Source organism: Salvelinus alpinus, chromosome 1 (assembly GCF_045679555.1).
Source record: "Salvelinus alpinus chromosome 1, SLU_Salpinus.1, whole genome shotgun sequence".
Taxonomy (NCBI): Eukaryota; Metazoa; Chordata; class Actinopteri; order Salmoniformes; family Salmonidae; genus Salvelinus; species Salvelinus alpinus.
Genome location: NC_092086.1, coordinates 10,070,343 through 10,096,913, shown reverse-complemented (window position 1 = coordinate 10,096,913; position 26,571 = coordinate 10,070,343). Strand labels below are relative to the sequence as shown.

At 41.6% G+C, this 26,571-nt stretch overlaps 1 protein-coding gene across 1 annotated transcript in view; it reads right to left on the bottom strand.

Annotated features, from left to right (window-relative positions):
* Nucleotides 1-216: 216 nt before the first annotated feature.
* LOC139568040 (NLR family CARD domain-containing protein 3-like) overlaps nucleotides 217-26,571 on the bottom strand; it is a 282,966-nt gene continuing 256,611 nt past the window's right edge. Inside the window, exons 3-12 of the mRNA XM_071389763.1 lie at nucleotides 12,859-12,975; nucleotides 12,555-12,639; nucleotides 12,197-12,425; nucleotides 10,078-11,842; nucleotides 9,640-9,813; nucleotides 8,452-8,625; nucleotides 7,274-7,447; nucleotides 3,813-3,986; nucleotides 2,634-2,680; nucleotides 217-2,235 (exon numbers count right to left, since the gene is read on the bottom strand). Coding sequence (XP_071245864.1) covers nucleotides 1,712-2,235; nucleotides 2,634-2,680; nucleotides 3,813-3,986; nucleotides 7,274-7,447; nucleotides 8,452-8,625; nucleotides 9,640-9,813; nucleotides 10,078-11,842; nucleotides 12,197-12,425; nucleotides 12,555-12,639; nucleotides 12,859-12,975 — 3,463 coding nt within the window. The 3' untranslated portion in view covers nucleotides 217-1,711. The remainder of the gene's footprint in view (nucleotides 2,236-2,633; nucleotides 2,681-3,812; nucleotides 3,987-7,273; nucleotides 7,448-8,451; nucleotides 8,626-9,639; nucleotides 9,814-10,077; nucleotides 11,843-12,196; nucleotides 12,426-12,554; nucleotides 12,640-12,858; nucleotides 12,976-26,571) is intronic.

Genomic DNA, 26,571 nt, shown 5'->3' with positions numbered 1-26,571 from the left:
CTCAACACTTAACCACACTGCTCATCCTTCACTTAAATTAAGACCATAAAACAACATTATTTTCCACAGCCATTTTATATAGCCGATATAGCCACTTTTGACTTTGCAGCTGGCATATCTAGAGGAAATCACGCAGTTCTGCCTCCAGGTCAAGATTCATGACAAACATCAACCTGCGACTGAGAGAGGCAATGTAAAATCAATAACGAAACTGTTTTCACAATTAACAGACTTTTTCTTGTTTCAAGTATGTTTTATTATGAAAAGTACAATATATCCTTGTACACTTGTACAACTATGTATCGTATGTCCATATATAATTATACAATTTGTTATTCAACATAAAAGACATACAACAAATGATCACATTGGTATTTTAACGGTGTTATTGTAAGAGTTGAAATGTTTAAACAGAGGATCCATCTAAAACAGTATAAAACAAGATGATAAACAGAGGATCCATCTAAAACAGTATAAAACAAGATGATAAACAGAGGATCCATCTAAAACAGTATAAAACAAGATGATAAACAGAGGATCCATCTAAAACAGTATAAAACAAGATGATAAACAGAGGATCTATCTAAAACAGTATAAAACAAGATGATAAACAGAGGATCCATCTAAAACAGTATAAAACAAGATGATAAACAGAGGATCCATCTAAAACAGTATAAAACAAGATGATAAACAGAGGATCCATCTAAAACAGTATAAAACAAGATGATAAACAGAGGATCCATCTAAAACAGTATAAAACAAGATGATAAACAGAGGATCCATCTAAAACAGTATAAAACAAGATGATAAACAGAGGCTCCATCTAAAACAGTATAAAACAAGATGATAAACAGAGGCTCCATCTAAAACAGTATAAAACAAGATGATAAACAGAGGATCCATCTAAAACAGTATAAAACAAGATGATAAACAGAGGATCCATCTAAAACAGTATAAAACAAGATGATAAACAGAGGATCCATCTAAAACAGTATAAAACAAGATGATAAACAGAGGATCCATCTAAAACAGTATAAAACAAGATGATAAACAGAGGATCCATCTAAAACAGTATAAAACAAGATGATAAACAGAGGATCCATCTAAAACAGTATAAAACAAGATGATAAACAGAGGATCCATCTAAAACAGTATAAAACAAGATGATAAACAGAGGACCCATCTAAAACAGTATAAAACAAGTGCAGTATGTTCTGAGAATGTTACTTTAACGTCAACTCATAACGGCACACTATAACTTCATGGGAGTCTTGTGGAAAGACTGCATGTTGTTTTGGGTGGATTGAGTGACGTCTTCATCAACATTTGCAGAATATTCCTGTAATATTTTCACCTCTGTGTTTGTGGGACCACTTGGTGCTGGAATGAGGTGTCTGTTTGTTCTCAATCAGAAATGATGGTCCTCATTTGAAGGTCCTGTGTCAAGGTCCTCACAATTATAGGAAGACGCATATGTGTGTGTGTGTCCAGTGTGTGTGTGTGTGTGTGTGTGTGTGTGTGTGTGTGTGTGTGTGTGTGTGTGTGTGTGTGTGTGTGTGTGTGTGTGTGTGTGTGTGTGTGTGTGTGTGTGTGTGTGTGTGTGTGTGTGTGTGTGTGTGTGTGAATGTGTGTCAATGTGTGTGAGTCCAGTGTGTGTTTGTGTGGGTGTGTTTGTGTCCTGTGTGTTTGTGTGTGTGTCTCTGGTTATTATTTACAGGGACACTGAGGAGTCATAATAAACCCCAAACCCTGGATAGAGGGGCTCAGTGAATGTGGAGGTGAATGTGTACAGGTGGGTCAGTGTGTCAGAGGAGGCTCTATAGAAGGACAGAGTGCCGGCTGGCCAGTCCAGATACACTCCTACTCTGTGGGAGCTGGAGGAGGGGACGTCTATGGTAGTCCGATTATTATTGTGACAGGCAGAGTAACTGTTGTCAGAGCAGCGCAGACTCCAGGACTTGTCATTCCATCCAAGCCAACAGTCATCAACCCCTCCTCTCCTGCTGATTCCTTTATATGTCACTCCTATATCAGCCCCTCTCCCACTCCACTCTACCTCCCAGTAACAGCGCCCAGTCAGACCCTCTCTACACAGCACCTGTTCCCAGACCTCAAATCTCTCTGGGTGATCAGGATACGGCTGCTCCTCTCTCCTCCATGTCACCTTTCTGTTCTCCTCAGACAGAGAGAGGCGTCTGTTTACTGTGTTTAGGTCCAGTGTGAGATCACAGACATCTGATGGATGAAACCAGACACAATATTAGAAATCATCATCATTCACATTAGAATGTTAACTCACTTTTCACTAATTCATTTAATGTAGATGTTTCTAGGTATCAAAAGGAGAAGTTAAGGTAACTTGAGACTTGTTGAATGATCATATGTTATATTGTATGGTAATATAAAACACACTTATTCCCATTACTTACTTACACACACACACACACACACACACACACACACACACGTCAAAGCAACTCTTTGTAAACGTTGGTGTCCCTGATTTCTGCTTCTGTAGAACTACAGCTGATATTTAATATGACCAAGTAAGTAATGATGGTGGTCTTTGACTTTGACTTAACTTGAATTAAGACTTATTCTTAGTCATATTCTTCACAGCAGTCAACACTCACATTTTCTAAGCCCAGGTTTCATTCTGTTCTCTCCACCATGTTCGACACTGTAGCGGTAAGCAGAAGAACAGACAGTCATTGAGGGATACACCTGAACTCACACACACTGTGACGGCCCTGAATATTTCTGAACCGTCTCAGTGCTTCTCCTTCTAATTTGCCATTAAATAGCCAGCATCAGCTGCGCAAAGGTGAAGTTGTGATTGAGACATGAATGAGGATGTGTACTACCTTCAGTTCATGAAGCTTCGCTATTACGTTTGTTTGTTGCCTTACAGTGTGTTTTGTAGCCTTAAAACGAGTTTACCCAGGAGTGGATCCCCTCTGTGCATCTGTGGGCTACAACTCTCCTTTGGTTTTCGTGGCCTTTTCTCAGCTGGAGATCTGTTGGCGGATTGTCTGACTGACCGACTGACTACAACTTTTTGTACACGGTATTTCATTTGTTTGGGGTGATGTATACTGTGATTTATCTAGTTGTTCAGACATATTATTCTTTGATTAGTCTTTGATACGCGTTCTAGTTGTGTTGCAAAATAAGTGTTATTTTGAGTGTATGAATATACTTGGTTTACGCTATGGACAAACGTTGCGTGACTAAGGTCACTTGAGTCACTGAACTTATTTACTGGGCTGGACTCTTTATGCCCGAGGTACAGGACATTTCTAAATGAACATAAGTGCATTGATTTGTTATATTGTTGGGTGTGGGTGTGTGTGATCATTTATGTTGTTAATACAACCACGCAAAAGAATACACTTGTTTGAAGTTCTTTCCAATGTTTTAAGGGGTTTATGAAAAGTATATTTCCATCTTGACTTTTATATAAGTCCTTTGTATTGGTGTGACTTGACGGACCAGATGGGACTCATTCCCTCCCAAACTAAAAGGAGAAACCCATGCGTTCTCTGGTAGGCTCAACCTACCTGGCACCCCTATAAATAACCTCAAGTCAAAACCGTTACCACACACACACACACACACACTAGACACACACACACACACACACACTAGACACACACACACACACACACACACACTGGAGACGCATACAAACACTGACACAAACACACTATCAGCATATAACTTTGTCCAAGTGGTGGTAAGAATGTTTGTCTTTACTCGCCTGGTAAGTCAAACATGTCTGATATGAACATTGACATAAACCCTCTACATACTTGAGTTTCTCCAGTCTGCAGTGTGGATCCTCCAGTCCAGCAGAGAGCAGTCTGACTCCTGAGTCTCCTGGGTGATTGTAGCTCAGGTCCAGCTCTCTCAGGTGTGAGGGGTTTGACCTCAGAGCTGAGACCAGAGAAGCACAGCCTTCCTCTGTGACTAGACAGCCTGACAGCCTGCAAAGAGTCAAATCATATTAAAATCACACTGCTATTCTTTGGTGGTAAAAATAGCGGCAGTATATTTTTTCAACATATTCAGATACATCAGTGTCCTGAAACCTGCAAAATCTATTCATAAATTAATGTGTCATTATTATAAATTATCATAATATTACAAAGATATATAATGTCACCTTTAATTTGAGGTTTTTTTAATACATATCTGTTTCACATTGAGAAATGAAAGCACTTTATGTATCTAGTCCCCCTATTTGAAATAGTAATTCAATATTATGACCAATTTACTTATAGTGTATTAAAGTAGTCAAAAGTTTAGTATTTGGTCCCATATTCCTTGAACGTAATGACTTCATCAAGCCTGTAACGGCCATGATTGGGAAAGATCATGAATGAATCATGAATAATAATGAGTAAGAGAGTTACAGAGGCTACAACAAAACATGCTAACCTCTCACCATTACCAATAACAGAGGCTACAACAAAACATGCTAACCTCTCACCATTACCAATAACAGAGGCTACAACAAAACATACTAACCTCTCACCATTACCAATAACAGAGGCTACAACAAAACATGCTAACCTCTCACCATTACCAATAACAGAGGCTACAACGAACCATGCTAACCTCTCACCATTACCAATAACAGAGGCTACAACAAAACATGCTAACCTCTCACCATTACCAATAACAGAGGCTACAACAAAACATGCTAACCTCTCACCATTACCAATAACAGAGGCTACAACAAAACATGCTAACCTCTCACCATTACCAATAACAGAGGCTACAACAAAACATGCTAACCTCTCAACATTACCAATAACAGAGGCTACAACACAACATGCTAACCTCTCACCATTACCAATAACAGAGGATACAATAAAACATGCTAACCTCACCATTACCATTAACAGAGACTACAACAAACCATGCTAACCTCTCACCATTACCAATAACAGAGGCTACAACAAACCATGCTAACCTCTCACCATTACCAATAACAGAGGCTACAACAAAACATGCTAACCTCTCACCATTACCAATAACAGAGGCTACAACAAAACATGCTAACCTCTGACCATTACCAATAACAGAGGCTACAACAAAATATGCTAACCTCCCACCATGACCAATAACAGAGACTACAACAAAACATGCTAACCTCTCACCATGACCAATAACAGAGACTACAACAAAACATGCTAACCTCTCACCATTACCAATAACAGAGGCTACAACAAAATATGCTAACCTCTCACCATTACCAATTTGGGGATGAGGTAGGTAGAATGGGTGGGCTATTTACTGATGGGCCGTGTACAGCTGCAGCGATCGGTTAGCTGCTCAGATAGCTGATGCTTAAAGTTAGTGAGAGAAATATAAGTCTCCAGCTTCAGCGATTTTTGCAATTCTTGCCAGTCGCTGGCAGCAGAGAACTGGAAGGAAAGGCGGCCAAAGGAGGTGTGGCTTTGGGATATACCTGCTGGAGCTCGTGCTACGGGTGGGTGTTGTTATCATGACCAGTGAGCTGAGATGTGGCGGAGCTTTACCTAGCATAGACTTATAGATGACCTGGAGCCAGTGGGTTCGGCAACGAATATGTAGTGAGGACCAGCCGACTAGAGCATACAGGTCGCAGTGGTGGGTGGTATAAGGGGCTTTGGTGACAAAATGGATGTGTCTCTATGGTGTAGTAGGTCAGGGCGTGACGAGGGGGTGTTCTAGTTTAAAATGTATATGTTGGTGTTTTGGTTTGGTTCCCAATTAGAGGCAGCTGGTAATCGTTGCCTCTAATTGGGGATCATATTTAAGTAGCTATTTTTCCCACCTGTGTTTGTGGGATAATGGTTTGTGTTTGTGCATGTGCACGACATAGTCACGTTTCGTTGTTCATTTATTGATTTATTTGCTTTTGCAAAAAGTTTCACCTTGTAATAAATATGTGTAACTCAACATCCGCTGTGCCTTGGTCCCGTTCTTACCGTGACAGATAGACTGCATCCAGTTTGCTGAGTAGAGTATTGGAAGCTATTTTGTAAATGACATCGCCAAACTCGAGGATCGGTAGGATAGTCAGATTTAATAGGGCAAGTTTTGCGGCGTGAGTAAGTGAAGGAGGCTTTGTTGCGGAATAGGAAGCCGATTCTAGATTTGATTTTGGATTGGAGATGTTTAATATGAGTCTGGAAGGAGAGTTTACAGTCTAGTCAGACACCTAGGTATTTGTAGTTGTCCACATATTCTAGGTCAGAGCCGTCCAGGGTAGTGATGCTAATCGGGCGGGCGTGTGCAGGCAGTGAATGGTTGAAAAGCATGCATTTGGTTTTACTAGCTTTTAAGAGTAGTTGGAGGCCACAGAAGGAGAGTTGTATGGCATTGAAGCTCGTTTGGAGGTCAGTTAACACAGTGTCCAAAGAAGGGCCAGAAGTATACAGAATGGTGTCGTCTGCGTAGGGGTGGACCAGGGAATCATGAGAAGCAAGAGCGACATCACTGATGTATACAGAGAAGAGAGTAGGTCCAAGAATTGAACCCTGTGGCACCCCCATATAGACTGCCAGAGGTCCGGACAACATGATAGGATGGTCAGTGTTACGAGGCCCTCCGACTTAACACACTGAACTCTATCTGAGAAGTAGTTGGTGAACCAGGCGAGGCAGTCATCTGAGAAACCAAGGCTGTTGAGTCTGCCAATAAGAATGTGGTGATTGACAGAGTCCTAAGTCTTGGCCAGGTCGATGAAGACGGCTGCACAGTACTGTCTTTTATCGATGACGGTTATGATATCGTTTAGTACCTTGAGCGTGGCTGAGGTGCACCCATGACCGGCTCGGAAACCGGATTGCACAGTGGAGAAGGTACGGTGGGATTCAAAATGGTCAGTGATCTGTTTATTAACTTGGCTTTCGGGAGACCTTAGAGAGGCAGGGTAGGATAGTAATAGGTCTGTAGCAGTTTGGGTCTAGGGTGTCACCCCATTTGAAGAGGGGGATGACTGCGGCAGCTTTCAAATCTTTAGGGATCTCAGACAAAGTGCTTTCATTTCTAAACGGTAAAACATATATTTATTAATACTTTTTAATCAAATATGACATTCTGTACTGTTGCCTAACATGAAACATTCTATCTCAAATCCAAAATGCTGGAGCATAGCACCAAATGTAAAACTGTAAGCTTCACTGTCCAAACACATATGGTGAGGACTATGTGTGTCTGGTAAACACATGTGGATCTGGTGAACAGTTATCACTTTTTGACCAACTACAGGAATACTGACCTCAGAGTCTCCAGTTTACAGTGGGGATTCCCCAGTCCAGCAGAGAGCAGCTTCACTCCTGAACCCTTCAGGTCAATGTTACTCAGATCCAGCTCTCTCAGGTGTGAGGAGTTTGACCTCAGAACTGAGACCAGAGAAGCACAGCCTTCCTCTGTGACTAGACAGCCTGACAGCCTGTAAAGAGTAAAATCATATTAAAACCACACTGCTATTCTTTGGTGGTGAAAAAAATGGAAGTATATTTTTTCAACATATTCAGATACATCAGCGTCCTGAATCCTGTCATTAAAAAGCAGGATCAGTCAAAAGACAGACAGTGAGGTATCAGATTTAGATTGTATTGAGTAAACAGTCCAAACCATATCTATTTTGACAGTGAAGCTAACATTTTAAATGTGGCTCTATACTCCAGCATTTTGGATTTCAGATCAAATGTTTTGTATGAATTGACAGTATATAATGTCACCTTTTATTTGAGGGTATTTTAATACATATCTGTTTCACCATTTAGAAAAATAAAAGCACTTTATGTATCTAGTCCCCCTATTTGAAGAAGTCATAAGTATTCTGACCAATTCACTTATAGTGTATTAAAGTAGTCAGAAGTGTAGTATTTGGTCCCATATTCTTTGAACGCAATGACTACAGCAAGACTGTGACTGCCATGATTGGGAAAGATCATGAATGAATCATGAATAATAATGAGTGAGAGAGTTACAGAGGCTACAACAAAACATGCTAACCTCTCACCATTACAAATAACAGAGGATACAACAAAACATACTAACCTCTCACCATTACCAATAACAGAGGCTACAACAAAACATGCTAACCTCTCACCATTACCAATAACTGAGGCTACAACAAAACATACTAACCTCTCACCATTACCAATAACAGAGGCTACAACAAAACATGCTAACCTCTCACATTACCAATAACAGAGACTACAACAAAACATGTTAACCTCTCACCATTAACCTCAAATAAAAGGTGACATTCTGTACTGTCACCTAATATGAAACATTATATCTCAAATCCAAAATGCTGGAGGACAGCACCAAATGTAAAACTGTAAGCTTCACTGTCCAAACACATATGGTGTGGACTATGTGTATCTGGTAAACACATGTGGATCTGGTGAACATCACTTGTTGACCAATTACAGGAATACTGACCTCAGAGTCTCCAGTTTACAGTGGGGATTCCCCAGTCCATCAGAGAGCAGCTTCACTCCTGAATCCTTCAGGTCATTGTTACTCAGGTCCAGCTCTCTCAGGTGTGAGGGGTTTGACCTCAGAGCTGAGACCAGAGAAGCACAGCCTTCCTCTGTGACTAGACAGCGTGACAGCCTGCAAAGAGTCAAATCATATTAAAATCACACTGATATTCTTTGGTGGTGAAAATAGTGGTAGTATATTTTTTCAAAATGTTTAGATACATCGGTGTCATGAAGCCTGCCATATCTATTCATAAATTAACTTATCATTATTAGAAATGACAAATTATCCAGGTATTTCTTGTAGATAGAAACATGTATAGTACAAATATTTGAGTAGACTGACCAGACCAGTTTAAAAGCAGTATCAGTCAAAAGACAGACAGTGATGTATCAGATTTAGATTGTATTGAGTATACAGTCCACACCATATCTATAATGACAGTGAGGTATCAGATTTAGATTGTATTGAGGATACAGTCCACACCATATCTATAATGACAGTGAGGTATCAGATTTAGATTGTATTGAGTATACAGTCCACACCATATCTATTTTGACAGTGAAGGTAACATTTTAAATGTGACTCTATACTCCAACATTTTGGATTTCAGACCAAATGTTTCATATGAGGTGGCAGTATATAATGTCACCTTTCATTTGAGGACATTTTAATACATATCTGTTTCACGGTTTATAAATGAAAGCACTTATGTATCTAGTCCCCCTATTTGAAGAAGTCATAAGTATTCTGACCAATTCACTTATAGTGTATTAAAGTCGTCAAAAGTTTAGTATTTGGTCTGATATTCCTTGAACGCAATGACTACATCAAGCCTGTGACTCAAACTCGTTGATTGCATTTGCAGTTTGTTTTGGTTGTGTTTTGGGTTGTGTTTTGCCCAATATTAAAATGGTGGATGATGACTGGAGTAATTTTCTTTCTAAGTGAGTAGATAACATGTTTCTAAACACTACTAAATTAATCCTGATGATGCCATAATACAAAATCATGAATGAATCAAAAGCTTCAAAAGCTGTAAGCTTCACTGTCCAAACACACATGGTGTGGACTATGTGTGCCTGGTAAACACATGTGGATCTGGTGAACAGTTATCACTTGTTGACCAACTACAGGAATACTGACCTCAGAGTCTCCAGTTTACAGTGGGGATTCCTTAGTCCAGCAGAGAGCAGCTTCACTCCTGAATCCTTCAGGTCATTGTTACTCAGGTCCAGTTCTCTCAGGTGTGAGGGGTTTGACTTCAGAGCTGAGACCAGAGAAGCACAGCCTTCCTCTGTGACTCCACAGCCTGACAGCCTGCAAAGAGATCATCATGACTTCACAAACAGTTAATTTAACGAGTAGCGTAGAAGGACAATGCAGATGCATTTGGTTTATTCTCCCAAACAACATATAGATTAATCTTCCGTCTCCTAGAATTGTATGGTCATATTGTTATACTAATGTGAAAATAAACGCATTGATTCAGTATGTTATTCCATATAATATTAGAAAACATATTTTTCTCTAAACTGATTTCTTCCTGATGATTAGTTCTTATATGTCATTTTATTTACTCACAGAACAACTCTGGAGACTTTGACCACTGGCAGCAGCCTCAGAAGACCTTTCTCTGATCTGGAGTATTTCTTCAGGTCAAACACATCCAGTTCCTTTTCTGAAGTCAGCAACACAAAGACCAGAGCTGACCACTGTGCAGGTGACAGGTTGGCTCTAGAGAGACTTCCTGATCTCAGGAAGCTTTGGATCTCCTCCACTAGAGAATGGTCATTCAGTTCATTCAGACAGTGGAACAGATTGATGCTCCTCTCTGGAGAGGGATTATCCCTGATCTTCTTCTTGATGTACTTGACTGTTTCTGCATGGCTCTGTGAGCTGCTTCTTGTCTTTGTCAGTAAACCTTGTAAGTACTTCTGATTGGACTCCAGTGAGAGGCCCAGAAGGAAGCGGAGGAAAAGGTCCAGGTTTCCCGTCTCACTTTGTAAGGCTTTATACACAGCACTCTTGTAGAAAGTAACTTCAGGCTGGTCTTTTGTTTTCAGTTTGTTCATTACATTCTCATTGTTGTTGATGAATGAGAGGAACACATATACAGCAGCCAGAAACTCCTGAATGCTCAGATGAACAAAGCAGTACACCTTGTCCTGGTACAGCCCACATTCCTCTTTAAAGAGCTGTGTGCACAATCCTGAGTACATTGAGGCTTCACTGACATCAATACCAGCCTCTTTCAGGTCTTCTTCATAGAAAATCAGATTGCCCTTCACAAGCTGTTGAAAAGCCAGTTTTCCCAGTGACAGAATGCTCTCTTTATTCCAGTGTGGACCTGTCTCTTCTTTCCCAAGATACTTTTCATTCTTCTGTTTGGTATGAAACACCACAAAGTGTGTGTACATCTCAGTCAGAGTCTTGGGCATCTCTTCTCTCTTATGTTCCAGCATGTGTTCAAGGACTGTTGCAGAAATCCAACAGAAGACTGGAATGTGGCACATGATGTGGAGGCTCCTTGATGTCTTTATGTGTGAGATGATTCTGCTGGCGAGGTCCTCATCACTGAATCTCTTCCTGAAGTACTCCTCCTTCTGTGGGTCATTGAACCCTCGTACCTCTGTCACCTGGTGAACACACCCTGAAGGGATCTTATTGGCTGCTGCAGGTCGGGTAGTTATCCAGAGGAGAGCAGAGGGAAGCAGGTTTCCCTTGATGAGATTTGTCAGCAGAACATCCACTGAGGTTGACTCTGTGACGTCCCAACAGATCTTGTTCTTCTGGAAGTCTAGGGGCAGTCGGCACTCATCCAGACCATCAAAGATGAACAGAACTTTGTACTTGTCGTAGTTGGAGATTCCTGATTGTTTGGTTTCCATTGAGAAGTGATTGAGAAGTTCAATCAAAGTGTGTTTGTCCTCTTTCATCAAATTCAGCTCCCGAAAAGGGAATGAAAATACAAATTGGACATCCTGATTTGCTTTTCCTTCAGCCCAGTCCAGAATGAACTTCTGCACAGAGACTGTTTTTCCAATGCCAGCGACTCCCTTTGTCAGCACAGTTCTGATACGTTTGTCTTGTCCAGTTAAGGGTTTGAAGATGTCGTTACATTTGATTGCAGTCTCTGGTCTTGCTTGTTTCCTGGTTGTTGTCTCAATCTGTCTCAGCTCATGTTCATTATTGACCTCTCCTGTTCCACCCTCTGTGATGTAGAGCTCTGTGTAGATCTTATTGAGAAGTGTTGGGTTTCCTTGTTTAGCGATCCCCTCAAATACACATTGAAACTTCTTCTTTAGATTAGATTTGAGTTCACGTTGGCAAATCACAGCAAGCTCATCTGAATGAAGAAATAACACAGAGGATATTAATATTACGTCTGTTTTAATGCCTACAGTATTGAAGGACTGTTAAAAAGTCTTTAAATATGATATTTTCTTCTCTTAACTGACTGTATAAATGTGTTAATGTTTTCATAATACATAATACTCTCTCCCTGTCTCCGTCTCTCTCTCTCCTCTCACCCTCCAAATTAATCACCACAACACATCCCTGCTGCTACTTGATGAGGTCACTAGGTGTTGTGTTAAGGCTGCTACAATATCATTGAGTAACACAGCTACTTTAGCTGTACTTTAGCTACAGCTTTTAAATGTTATACAACAGCATTCAACATGAGGCAGACAGCTCTTACATTTCTCCAGTGTGTCAGCAAGCTCCTTCTGGTTCATTTTCCTCAGGATGTGCAGTGTGATCTTCAGAGCCCCCTCTCTGGCACTGCTCTCCTGCTTCTCATCTTCAGCATCCACCACTTCCTTATCCTGCTTCTGACTCTCAAAGCCTTCTGGGAGTTCTGGACTAAGAATCCTCTTGAACATCTTCAGCTCGTTCTTCACAAATGTCATAATATTCTCTTCAAGCAACTGAAATAAATCAAGTAAATAAGTTAAGCAAGATAATAAATGCTTTCTCATTAACACATTAATGAATGATTGACAGATCAACTTTACTTGAGGTAAACAAAAACAAATGTACATAACAGGACCACATACACTGAATATGGAGGCCAGGTCTGTTTGATGACTCTGGGAAGACTGACCACTGAGAATCTCTGACTCTGATCTCTCCTGTTGGTTTCTGTGGACAAAACATGAGATTACATCTCCTCATCCAGGGAGTACACACACACACACACACACACACACACACAATATTGTTTTAGGACTATGAAAATGGACAAAAGGATTAGCCTATGGATTATGAAAACAACAAAAATAAATGGGAAAATGGGAGAGGAGAAATGACTAGAGACAGTGTTGTTTAACTCACTGACCATGACCCATGAGTTCTTCTTACCTTTGTTCAGTAGAAAAGTCTCCCTCTCTAAACAGTATAGGAAGTTCCATAGACCAGTCACTCTTCATGGACACACAGCTGGGTACAGGGGAGGCTGGTCTCTCCTGCTTGATTGGGCTTCAACACAACAGAGACAAACATTACATCTCTCATCTACTCTGAGCTCAGATGGGGAAACATAACAAGAGTTTAATTCCAAAACTCTATATATCCATTTTCAGAAATGTTCGAAAATTAGCCTCTATTGTTTAAAGAAATTATGAAAGAGATTGGTGTTTTTCACTATCAAATCAAATCACATTTTATTTGTCACACACACATGGTTAGCAGATGTTAATGCGAGTGTAGCGAAATGCTTGTGCTTCTAGTTCCGACAATGCAGTAATAACCAACGAGTAATCTAACCTAACATTTCCACAACTACTACCTTATACACACAAGTGTAAAGGGATAAAGAATATGTACATAAAGATATATGAATGAGTGATGGTACAGAACGGCATAGGCAAGATGCAGTAGATGGTAGGGTATATAAACATAAAGTGGCATAGTTTAAAGTGGCTAGTGTTACATGTATTACATAAAGATGGCAAGATGCAGTAGATGATATAGAGTACAGTATATACATATACATATGAGATGAGGTGTGGTGTGTAAACATTATATTAAGTGGCATTGTTTAAAGTGGCTAGTGATACATTTTTACATACATTTCCATCAATTCCCATTATTAAAGTGGCTGGAGTTGAGTCAGTATGTTGGCAGCAGCCACTAAATGTTAGTGGTGGCTGTTTAACAGTCTGATGGCCTTGAGATAGAAGCTGTTTTTCATTCTCTCGGTCCCTGCTTTGATGCACCTGTACTGACCTCGCCTTCTGGATGATAGCGGGGTAAACAGGCAGTGGCTCGGGTGGTTGTTGTCCTTGATGATCTTCATGGCCTTCCTGTGACATCGGGTGGTGTAGGTGTCCTGGAGGGCAGGTAGTTTGCCCCCGGTGATGCGTTGTGCAGACCTCACTACCCTCTGGAGAGCCTTACGTTTGTGGGAGGAGCAGTGGTCGTACCAGGCGGTGATACAGCCCGAAAGGATGCTCTCGATTGTGCATCTGTAGAAGTTTGTGAGTGCTTTTGGTGACAAGCCGAATTTCTTCAGCCTCCTGAGGTTGAAGAGGTGCTGCTGCGCCTTCTTCACAACGCTGTCTGTGTGGGTGGACCAATTCAGTTTGTCCGTGATGTATACACCGAGCAACTTAAAACTTACAACCCTCTCCACTACTGTCCCGTCGATGTGGATAGGGGGGTGCTCCCTCTGCTGTTTCCTGAAGTCCACAATCATCTCCTTTGTTTTGTTGACATTGAGTGTAAGGTTATTTTCCTGACACCACACTCCGAGGGCCCTCACCTCCTCCCTGTAGGCCGTCTCGTCGTTGTTGGTAATCAAGCCTACCACTGTAGTGTCGTCTGCAAACTTGATGATTGAGTTGGAGGCGTGCATGGCCACGCAGTCGTGGGTGAACAGGGAGAACAGGAGAGGTCTCAGAACGCACCCTTGTGGGGCCCCAGTGTTGAGGATCAGCAGGGTGGAGATGTTGTTACCTACCCTCACCACCTGGGGGCGGCCCGTCAGGAAGTCCAGTACCCAGTTACACAGGGCGGGGTCGAGACCCAGGGTCTCGAGCTTGATGACGAGTTTGGAGGGTACTATGGTGTTAAATGCTGAGCTGTAGTCGATGAACAGCATTCTCACATAGGTATTCTTCTTGTCCAGATGGGTTAGGGCAGTGTGCAGTGTGGTTGCGATTGCGTTGTCTGTGGACCTATTGGGTCGGTAAGCAAATTGGAGTGGGTCTAGGGTGTCAGGTAGGGTGGAGGTGATATGGTCCTTGACTAGTCTCTCAAAGCACTTCATGATGACGGAAGTGAGTTCTACGGGGCGGTAGTCGTTTAGTTCAGTTACCTTAGTTTTCTTGGGAACAGGAACAATGGTGGCCCTCTTGAAGCATGTGGGAACAGCAGACTGGGATAAGGTTTGATTAAATATGTCCGTAAACACACCAGCCAGCTGGTCTGCGCATGGTCTGAGGACGCGGCTGGGAATGCCGTCTGGTCCTGCAGCCTTGCGAGAGTTAACACGTTTAAATGTTTTACTCACCTCGGCTGCAGTGAAGGATAGCCCGCAGGTTTTGGTAGCGGGCCGTGTCAGTGGCACTGTATTGTCCTCAAAGCGAGCAAAAAAGTTATTTAGTCTGTCTGGGAGCAAGACATCCTGGTCCGCGACGGGGCTGGTTTTCTTTTTGTTATCCGTGATTGACTGTAGACCCTGCCACATACCTCTTGTGTCTGAGCTGTTGAATTGCGACTCTACTTTGTCTCTATACTGGCACTTAGCTTGTTTGATTGCCTTGCGGAGGGAATAGCTACACTGTTTGTATTCGGTCATGTTTCCGGTCACCTTGCCCTGGTTAAAAGCAGTGGTTCGCACTTTCAGTTTCGGGCGAATGCTGCCATCAATCCACGGTTTCTGGTTTGGGAATGTTTTAATCGTTGCTGTGGGTATTACGTCGCTGATGCACTTTCTAATGAACTCGCTCACCGAATCAGCGTATTCGTCAATGTTGTTGTTGGACGCAATGCGGAACATATCCCAATCCATGTGATCAAAGCAGTCTTGAAGCTTGGAATCAGATTGGTCGGACCAGCGTTGAACAGACCTGAGCGCGGGAGCTTCTTGTTTTAGTTTCTGTTTGTAGGCTGGAAGCAACAAAATGGAGTCGTGGTAAGCTTTTCCGAAAGGAGGGCGGGGGAGGGCCTTATATGCGTCGCGGAAGTTAGAATAACAATGATTCAGGCTTTTACCAGCCCTGGTAGCACAATCGATATGCTGATAGAACTTAGGGAGTTTGGTTTTCTGATTAGCCTTGTTAAAATCCCCAGCTACGATGAATGCAGCCTCAGGGTGTGTGGTTTCCAGTTTACAAAGAGTCAGATAAAGTTTGTTCAGGGCCATCGATGTGTCTGCTTGGGGGGGAATATATACGGCTGTGATTATAATCGAAGAGAATTCCCTTGGTAGATAATGCGGTCGACATTTGATTGTGAGGAATTCTAGATCAGGTGAACAGAATGACTTGAGTTCCTGTATGTTGTTATGATCACACCACGTCTCGTTAATCATAAGGCATACCCCCCCGCCCCTCTTCTTACCAGAAAGATGCTTGTTTCTGTCGGCGCGATGCGTGAAGAAACTAGCTGGCTATACCGACTCCGTTAGCCTCTCTCGAGTGAGCCATGTTTCCGTGAAGCAAAGAACGTTACAGTCTCTGATGTCTCTCTGGAATGCTACCCTTGCTCAGATTTCATCAACCTTGTTGGCAAGAGACTGGACATTGGCGATTAGTATGCTAGGGAGTGGAGCGCGATGTGCCCGTCTCCGAAGCCTGACCAGGAGACCGCTACGTTTGCCCCTTTTACGGCGTCGCATAGGGTCGCCGGCTGGGATCAGATCCATTGTATTGGGTGGAAGGCAAAACACTGGATCCGTTGACTTGATGGTTTCATTTCAGAGGGACAAATAATCATGTTTTTTTTTTGCAAATTGTTGTATATCTGCCTCAAAATGTGACCGACCGTCTCGATTCGGTCTTATGTAGAAAAATGTGCAATGGTGTTTTTTACATTGGATAAAAGCAGAGAATCATAGCTTTAAAAAACCCGGGCCTCCCGGGTGACGCAGTGGTCTAGGGCACTGCGTTGCAGTGATAGCTGCGCCACCAGAGTCTCTGGGTTCACACCCAGGCTCTGTCGCAGCCGGCCACAACCGGGAGATCCGTGGGGCGACGCACAATTGGCATAGCGTCGTCCGGGTTAGGGAGGGTTTGGCCGGTAGGGAGGGTTTGGCCGGTAGGGATATCCTTGTCTCAGTATGTAAAAAAAAATGTAATAAAATGTATGCACTCTACTGTAAGTCTCTCTGGATAAGAGCGTCTGCTAAATGACTAATGTAAATGTAAATGGTATAACATACACTACAGTTGAGGAACAATGGGAAAGTCATTCTTCTTTGAACGTTGATAAACTTGTAGCCTCACTTTTGAGAAAATGACCTTTGAATGTTTTGGTTCCTACTGAAGAGCTCTTCTTTGTCTACAGGGCTGTTACTTTGGCAGATTATGTCACCCATCTAAACAAATAGTTATAGATATATATATAACAACTGCAGTAGTACTGAATAATGTTTAATACATTTAGTTAATTATATATATATTATGTTATATATATATATGTAATTAACTAAATGTAAGATGCTGTTGGTAGAGATATAATTAACTAAATGTATGATGTTTTTGGTTTGAGTTTGATTGTTTGTAATGCAATACATTTCTATTTTATAGTTGAAAGTGGTAAAATGAACTAGAAAATGTAAAATTTTGCAATTCTGAGTAATTAATACATTAGTAAGGAATTACACATTATTCAGTACTACTGTAGTTGCTACATAATTCCAATAGATGGCAGCATAAGACCACAAATGACATTTCAGAAGATTAGTTAAGTTTTCTCCCAGGATACACCACCACTCCCCCTCACAGGAAAACTCCTGTGTGCTTCTTTCTGTCCCTTTCCACACTGCTAACACAAGAGGAAGGACAGAAAAAGCATTTAACAGATTACTGTGAAGTAATATAATGATGATTCATGTTTATTGTTACCTGTTTTTATGCTCATGTTTTGAAATGATACTTCATTAATATACCAATTACCAATAAGCCTGAACATTAATTCAGACATCTCTGGTCGAGAAAAACTTATTTTCCAGGTACATTCATTGTCAAATTCAAATTCAAATTCCTCAACCAGCATCGACCCGCGATGCCTTCTCGAGCAAGTATGTCAACTCAGCCTCGCTAAAAGGCTGGTGTCGTTACTCTGCCTTCTCCGGGGGCATGTTGAGGTAAATTTACTAACCGGGAGGGTTGAATGATGTAATTTATTGGTGGGCTGGAAGACGCACTCTTGTCTTTTCTATTCCGAGGTTGTTTACTCGCAATATCAGATATTAAGATGTTTTTTATAATGAATGTATACTGAGGTTGAGGTTCTGACTAGTGATAATTTACCTGGGGTTCAATACCTGCTATAGTCAATATGTTTAGCTCTAATACGAGATACATAGCTAACATTAACTGTAAAGTAATGAGTGACCATTTTAGAAAATCATGGGACATACAGTCTGTGGTTGCATGCTATTTTATGACAATCATATTGCTGCTTGTAGCCTATAACTGATGCTTCGTGGTCTTATGCTGCCATCTAATGGAATTTAGCAATTAAAAGGTATTAATTCACTTACAGACATTGGTGAGACATTGGTTAGCTGAAAAAAACAGGTGGACTTGATCTGACCACTGGAGGGCTGCTGGGTTCACATCCTCAAAACATTAACCTTTTGTTGATCAGAACTCTAGAGGTTCTTCTTTCCATGAACCAAAACATATATATCACTTTTAGTGGTTCCATATATTAATGAAGTGACAGAAGCCTTTTTGGTTCTATAAGGAACCTTCTTTTCTAAGAGTGTATAATAAACACGTTTTTCTTTTGATTATTTATTTATCTACATCATGTTATTTCAAGTTGTCCCTTTGGAGCGCAACATCACGTTGTTAAAAATAATACTAAATTGGGCGTGGCTATAAATTGGGAGATTGAAGGCATCTCGGGTGTAATATGTGTTGGATGAAAATTAACATTGTATGCAACGTTGTAGGCAACATTATTGGCAAGGGACTTGATGCTACTATGCCAAAGCTATTGAGAGTTGTTAAACGGGTGTGAAGAGTGTGTTGATATAACGGTAATATTGTCCAAATTCTGCTTGTAACAACCATCAGAATTGGTAAAAAAAATATGCATTCCATTATATTAGGCAATAATTAAGAGTAGGCAAAGTGGTCGTGTCATGTAAAAATTCTATCAAATGTCTTACATTGCAACGAGTACAGTCAGGGTGCCGCGGAACCCCTGCAGTACCTCCACAGACCCCGGATTGAGAACCCCTGCAGTACCTCCACAGACCCCGGATTGAGAACCCCTGCAGTACCTCCACAGACCCCGGATTGAGAACCCCAGCAGTACCTCCACAGACCCCGGATTGAGAACCCCTGCAGTACCTCCACAGACCCCGGATTGAGAACCCCCGCAGTACCTCCACAGACCCCGGATTGAGAACCCCTGCAGTACCTCCACAGACCCCGGATTGAGAACCCCCGCAGTACCTCCACAGACCCCGGATTGAGAACCCCTGCAGTACCTCCACAGACCCCGGATTGAGAACCCCTGCAGTACCTCCACAGACCCCGGATTGAGAACCCCTGCAGTACCTCCACAGACCCCGGATTGAGAACCCCTGATTTAGCAGATGCTCTTATCCAGAGTGATTTACAGTAAGTGCATTCATCTTAAGATAGATATTTATTTAGGAAATAAACTTTATAAATGCTTCATAAAATTGTAATCTTACCTCTTAGTTTTGGTGTCGTGTCCCTCAGAGAGATGCATTTTAGAGGCAGGGCCCCCCTCCTCTCTCTCCCCAGAGAGACTCATTTTAGAGCACTGACCCCTAAACAGAGATCCAGCATGTTGGTTGTGGTAACACAATGACAACTAAACAGAGATCCAGCATGTTGGTTGTGGTTAACACAGTGACAACTAAACAGAGATCCAGCATGTTGGTTGTGGTTAACACAGTGACAACTAAACAGAGATCCAGCATGTTGGTTGTGGTTAACACAGTGACAACTAAACAGAGATCCAGCATGTTGGTTGTGGTTAACACAGTGACAACTAAACAGAGATCCAGCATGTTGGTTGTGGTTAACACAGTGACAACTAAACAGAGATCCAACATGTTGGTTGTGGTTAACACAGTGACAACTAAACAGAGATCCAACATGTTGGTTGTGGTTAACACAGTGACAACTAAACAGAGATCCAGCATGTTGGTTGTGGTTAACACAGTGACAACTAAACAGAGATCCAACATGTTGGTTGTGGTTAAAACAGTGATAACTAATTCTTGAATGTCAATTGTTCTCATTTATTCATTATCTCTTTGATAAATAAAACATTTACTAACAGACATATCGAAACAGTCAGGTGATTTAATGCATCACATGAACATGTAGTTGTGACATTTCATCTCCATGGTAACTGTCAATAATAATAATAATAAGTCACTGTTTGTTAAAGTAGTTCTAGTCAGTACAGCAACAATAATAATAATAATAATAATAATAAGTCACTGTTTGTTAAGGTAGTTATAGACAGTACAGCAACAATAATAATAATAATAATAATAAGTCACTGTTTGTTAAGGTAGTTATAGACAGTACAGCAACAACAATAATAATAATAATAATAATAATAATAAGTCACTGTTTGTTAAGGTAGTTATAAACAGTGCAGCAACACAAGGCCATGTCTCACACTATTTGTATTCATTAAAAGTAGGATATTTATTGTCTTTCAATCTGTTATTTTCTAAATGTATCTGAGAATATAGACAGAAGGGCTAAAACAGACATGATTGATCTGAGGGGGAAATATTTGATCCATTCAGAAAGGTTTTTTGCATCAAGTAAGAGATGTTATATTATGTAAAGTAGACTAGGTTATAATGTATAGTAGTGGGTTGTTAGTGATATGTAGATGTTATATTATGTAAAGTAGACTAGGTTATAATGTATAGTAGTGGGTTGTTAGTGATATGTAGATGTTATATTATGTAAAGTAGACTAGGTTATAATGTATAATAGTGGGTTGTTAGTGACATGTAGATGTTACATTATGTAAAGTAGGCTAGGTTATAATGTATAATAGCAGTTTGTTAGTGATATGCAGATCAAGGTCTATACCTCGGCTATAACCTACATATCATAGATGACCAGTCTAAACCTGTTCAGATCAGTTCACATAATGTTATAGTCCTACCAGTAGCAGGACAGAGAATGTACTGTATATAACCTACATATCATAGATGACCAGCCTAAACCTGTTCAGGTCAGTTCACATAATGTTATAGTCCTACCAGTAGCAGGACAGAGAATGTACTGTATATAACCTACATATCATAGATGACCAGTCTAAACCTGTTCAGATCAGTTCACATAATGTTATAGTCCTACCAGTAGCAGGACAGAGAATGTACTGTATATAACCTACATATCATAGACAACCAGCCTAAACCTGTTCAGATCAGTACACATAATGTTATAGTCCTACCAGTAGCAGGACAGAGAATCTACACTATATATACAAAAGTATGTGGACACCCCTTCAAATTAGTGGATTCGGCTATTTCAGCCACACCCGTTGCTGACAGGTGTATAAAATCGAGCAGACCGCCATGCAATCTCCATAGACAAACATTGGCAGTAGAATGACCCGTACTGAAGAGCTCAGTGACTTTCAACGTGGCACCGTCATAGGATGCCACCTTTCAAACAAGTCAGTTCGTCAAATTCCTGCCCTGCTAGAGCTGCCCCGGTCAAATGTGAATGCTGTTATTGTGAAGTGGAAACATCTAGGACCAAAAACGGATCAACCGTGAAGTAATAGGCTACGCAAGCTCACAGAACGGGCCCGCCGAGTGGGGAAGCGCATAAAAATGGTCTGTCCTCGGTTGCAACACTCACTACTGAGTTCCAAACTGCAACGTCAGCAAAATAACTGTTCGTCGGGAGCTTCATGAAATTAGTTTCCACGGCCGAGCAGCCGCACACAAGATAACCATGTGCAATGCCAAGCATCTGCTTGAGTGGTGTAAAGCTCGCTGCCATTGGGCTTCGGAGCAGTGGAAACGTCTTCGTTGGAGTTATGAATCACACTTCACCATCTGGCAGTCCAACGGACGAATCTGCGTTTGGCGGATGCCAGGAAAACTCTACCTGCCCGAATGCATAGTGCCAACTGTAAAGTTTGGTGGAGGAGGAATAATGGTCTGGGGCTGTTTTTCATGGTTCGGGTCCCCAAGTTCCAGTGAAGAGAAATCTTAACTCTACAGTATAAAATTACATTCTAGACGATTCTGTGCTTCCAACTTGGTGGCAACAGTTTGGGGAATGACATTTTCTGTTTCAGCATGACAATGTCCCTGTGCACAAAGTGAGGTCAATACAGAAATGGCTTCTCGAGATCGGTGTGGATGAACTTGACTGGCCTGCACAGAGCCCTGACCTCAACCAATCGAACACCTTTGGGATGAATTGGAACGCCGACTGCGAGCCAGGCCTAATCGCCCAACATCAGTGTCCGACCTCCCTAATGCTCTTGTGGCTGAATGGAAGCAAGTCCCTCCAGCAAGGTTCCAACATCTAGTGGAAAGCCTTCCCAGAAGAGTGGAGGCTGTTATAGCAGCAAAGGGGGGGACCAACTCCATATTAATGCCTATGATTTTGGAATGAGATGTTCGACAAGCAGGTGTCTACATACTTTTGGTCATGTTGTATATATAGCCTAATCTAAATAAAATAAAATAATAGTGTAATTTAAATCAAGTCAAATGTTAATTGAGTCATTTTCTATTACGGTATCTTTACTTTTACTCAAGTATGACAATTCAGTATTTTTTCCACCACTGTTCTAACGTTCCATATGAGACACAGTTTCAACAGACATTCTGGAACTGCGTCGGCTACAAAGTTACTTTACATTTCATAACAGGAAGTACTGAGGAAGTACAGTTCCCGCTCAGCCCAGTCAAAACTGTTCGCTGCTCTGGCACCCCAATGGTGGAACAAACTCCCTCACGACGCCAGGACAGCGGAGTCAATCACCACCTTCCGGAGACACCTGAAACCCCACCTCTTTAAGGAATACCTAGGATAGGATAAAGTAATCCTTCTCACCCCCCCCCCCCCCCCTTAAAAGATTTAGATGCACTATTGTAAAGTGGCTGTTCCACTGGATGTCATAAGGTGAATGCACCAATTTGTAAGTCGCTCTGGATAAGAGCGTCTGCTAAATGACTTAAATGTAAATGATAACAGGAAATAAAGTAACGGTCACTGGGGGAATTCGTTGTGCATTGCCCGGCTCCCCGGGTGAGCAGAGTTTGCACATTTTAGACCATTCCTTTGGTCCGTAAAATAAATGTCCACTCCCCTGTAGCACCGGGCCATGCAAAACGAACTTCCCACTGTCGCAGCGCACTGAGACACAGAGTTCTAAACCCAGACGCGTTTCTTCAAGACATCTCTCTTACATTATTTTTGATAAACATATAATTTACTCGAAACCAAGTTTAGCTGTGTTTTTTCCCTCCAAAATGTGAGTTACTGTAGGCCTTTAATAATTGTAAGCAGGCCTACAAACCCAAAAGTTTTTAATTTGAGAATGTTCATTTGTATGCCTCAAATATCAAACTGTCTTAAAATATGTGATGATTAGTTGAATCAGGTGTGTAAGTGCTGGTAAGAACAAAAGGATTTAGAAACCCTGAGATTAACATAAAACTAAATAATTGAAAAGCTCCTCCACCATCTTTACCAGACGTTTTACTGATAACATGTAGGACTACTGATTAGTTTACACTTTGAAAACTGCTATCTGTCAGCAACTCGGCTCAAGTAGCAGTTCTACTAACTAGTAATATCTCATTCCAGGTATTCATTCTCTTACTCTGTCCATTAGAATAACTTATTGTTCAGAAATACTTACTTTATTTGTCAGTTCTCTCCATGTAGTGTTTTCTACTCTGTCGTCTCAAAATGGATCCTTTCCAAAAGAACAACTTTACTTTCTGTTTCAGCTCAGCCGTCTCCCCATCCTGATAATAAAGTGTTGTATTGGTATCTTCCACTAGATGGCAGTAAACACCTGCTGTAACTAGACTTTACAACTATGTGTTCGGTTTCATACAGGCAGTGTCCCAGAGTTGGAGTGCTGATCTAGGATCAGGTCCCCTTCTCCATGTATTCTGATTCATTATGATCTAGGATCAGGTCCCCCCTCTCCATGTAATCTGATTCATTATGATCTAGGATCAGGTCCCCCAGTCCATGTAATCTGATTCATTATGATCTAGGATCAGGTCCCCCTGTCCATGTAATCTGATTCATTATGATCTAGGATCAGGTCCCTCCTCTCCATGTAATCTGATTCATTATGATCTAGGATCAGGTCCCTCCTCTCCATGTAATCTGATTCATTATGATCTAGGATCAGGTCCCCCTCTCCATGTAATCTGATTCTGTATGATCTAGGATCAGGTCCCCCAGTCCATGTAATCTGATTCATTATGATCTAAAAGGATAAACTGATCCTAGATCACCTCTCCTACTCTTTATGAATACTGTCACAGGTGACTCTTCAAGATGAGGATCATGATTTGTAAAACAAGCTTTATTCTTTAATAATCAATTAATAACTTTCGGCAATGTCTTCAGTAACCGAGTATTCCAGGCACTCTCTTTTTATGAACCAGTTGCTATTAAATAAAGAACATACTGCTTTATAGATCCCAACCTGACAAACAATTATTTGGGCCTTACTTTGAGCACTTGCACTGGGCCTCCATTGAGTCGCCATGTGTCAAGCAGTACAGAGAAACACTCTCTAGATGACAGCAGAGGCTCTTGGATGTACCCTGTCTAACCACTGGGCCTCCATTGAGTCTCCATGTGTCAAGCAGTACAGAGAAACACCCTCTAGATGACAGCAGAGGCTCTTGGATCTACCCTGTCTAACCCCCAGTTTAGTGACCTTGTTCAATCAAAATGTACATACTAGTTCACAACCGATTTGAGGTCTTGACCAGCAATGTCCCATTGGGCTCAACCAAGCCGAGAGTGAGGTTCTAGAAAGAGGACTGACTTTCATACCAACTCCTAAACAGGTGGACTGGGGGGAGCTCCGGAGGGATCTACACGTCTATCATAGAAGATTGAAGTTATCAGATCATTTTGAATATGAAACAGATTTTCCTCATATACTATTTCCAAACCCCTCACATTGGGAACCTCAGTTGGAGTCAGTGTCAGAAACTATACAGACTCTTATACGTAGGGATGTGGCTTCCTTTTCACAATTCAGAAGCATTTATTCTTTTAATCAAGCTCTAGAAACATTGAACATCAATCAGAATATAGTGATGAAACCAGCAGATAAGGGGCTCAGATTGTTGTAATGGATAAAGTGAATATCTTCTTGAAGCCAATAGACAATAGGATCATGTTAAACACTATGTTCCATTGTCCCACTCAACACAACCAGAAAACACAAAGATGAATCCAGGAGATAAACTGTATGAGGATAAGTACATTACAGATAAACAGATGGTCTGTCTTTTAGGGCCAGATTCTCCAAGGCCCAGACAGTTTAACTTACTGCCTAAAATACATATCTCCTGAGACGTGGGCGGTTCCCTGCAGCTGACCAATAGGAAGTGATTGTGTCTCAGAGACGTGGGCGGTTCCCTGCAGCTGACCAATAGGAAGTGATTGTGTCTCAGAGATGTAGGCGGTTCCCTGCAGCTGACCAATAGTAAGTGATTGTGTCTCAGAGATGTGGGCGGTTCCCTGCAGCTGACCAATAGGAAGTGATTGTGTCTCAGAGACGTGGGCGGTTCCCTGCAGCTGACCAATAGGAAGTGATTGTGTCTCAGAGACGTGGGCGGTTCCCTGCAGCTGACCAATAGGAAGTGATTGTGTCTCAGAGACGTAGGCGGTTCCCTGCAGCTGACCAATAGTAAGTGATTGTGTCTCAGAGACGTAGGCGGTTCCCTGCAGTTGACCAATAGTAAGTGATTGTGTCTCAGAGACGTAGGCGGTTCCCTGCAGCTGACCAATAGGAAGTGATTGTGTCTCAGAGACGTAGGCGGTTCCCTGCGGCTGACCAATAGGAAGTAATTGTGTCTCAGAGACGTGGGCGGTTCCCTGCAGCTGACCAATAGGAAGTAATTGTGTCTCAGAGAAAGCTTGTTGCTGGAAAGCTTGATGAGCTCCAGCAGGCAGAAGGACAATGTGGTTCATTCAGAAGGACAATGTGGTTCATTCAGAAGGACAATGTGGTTCATTCAGAAGGACAATGTGGTTCATTCAGAAGGACAATGTGGTTCATTCAGAAGGACAATGTGGTTCATTCAGAAGGACAATGTGGTTCATTCAGAAGGACAATGTGGTTCATTCAGAAGGGCAATGTGGTTCATTCAGAAGGACAATGTGGTTCATTCAGAAGGGCTTTTATTGAGGGCAGAAACTATGAAGTGGATGATGACTATTATGACGATATTGATGGAGGAACAGATTAATGAGGCTGAGGGTGATGACTACAACAACGATGGTGATATTGATGGAGTAATAGATGAATGAGGCTGAGGGTGATGACTACAACAACGATGGTGATATTGATGGAGGAATAGATGAATGAGGCTGAGGGTGATGACTACAACAACGATGGTGATATTGATGGAGGAATAGATTAATGAGGCTGAGGGTGTTGACTACAACAACGATGGTGATATTGATGGAATAGATGAATGAGGCTGAGGGTGATGACTACAACAACGATGGTGATATTGATGGAGGAATAGATGAATGAGGCTGAGGGTGATGACTACAACAACGATGGTGATATTGATGGAGGAATAGATGAATGAGGCTGAGGGTGATGACTACAACAACGATGGTGATATTGATGGAGGAATAGATTAATGAG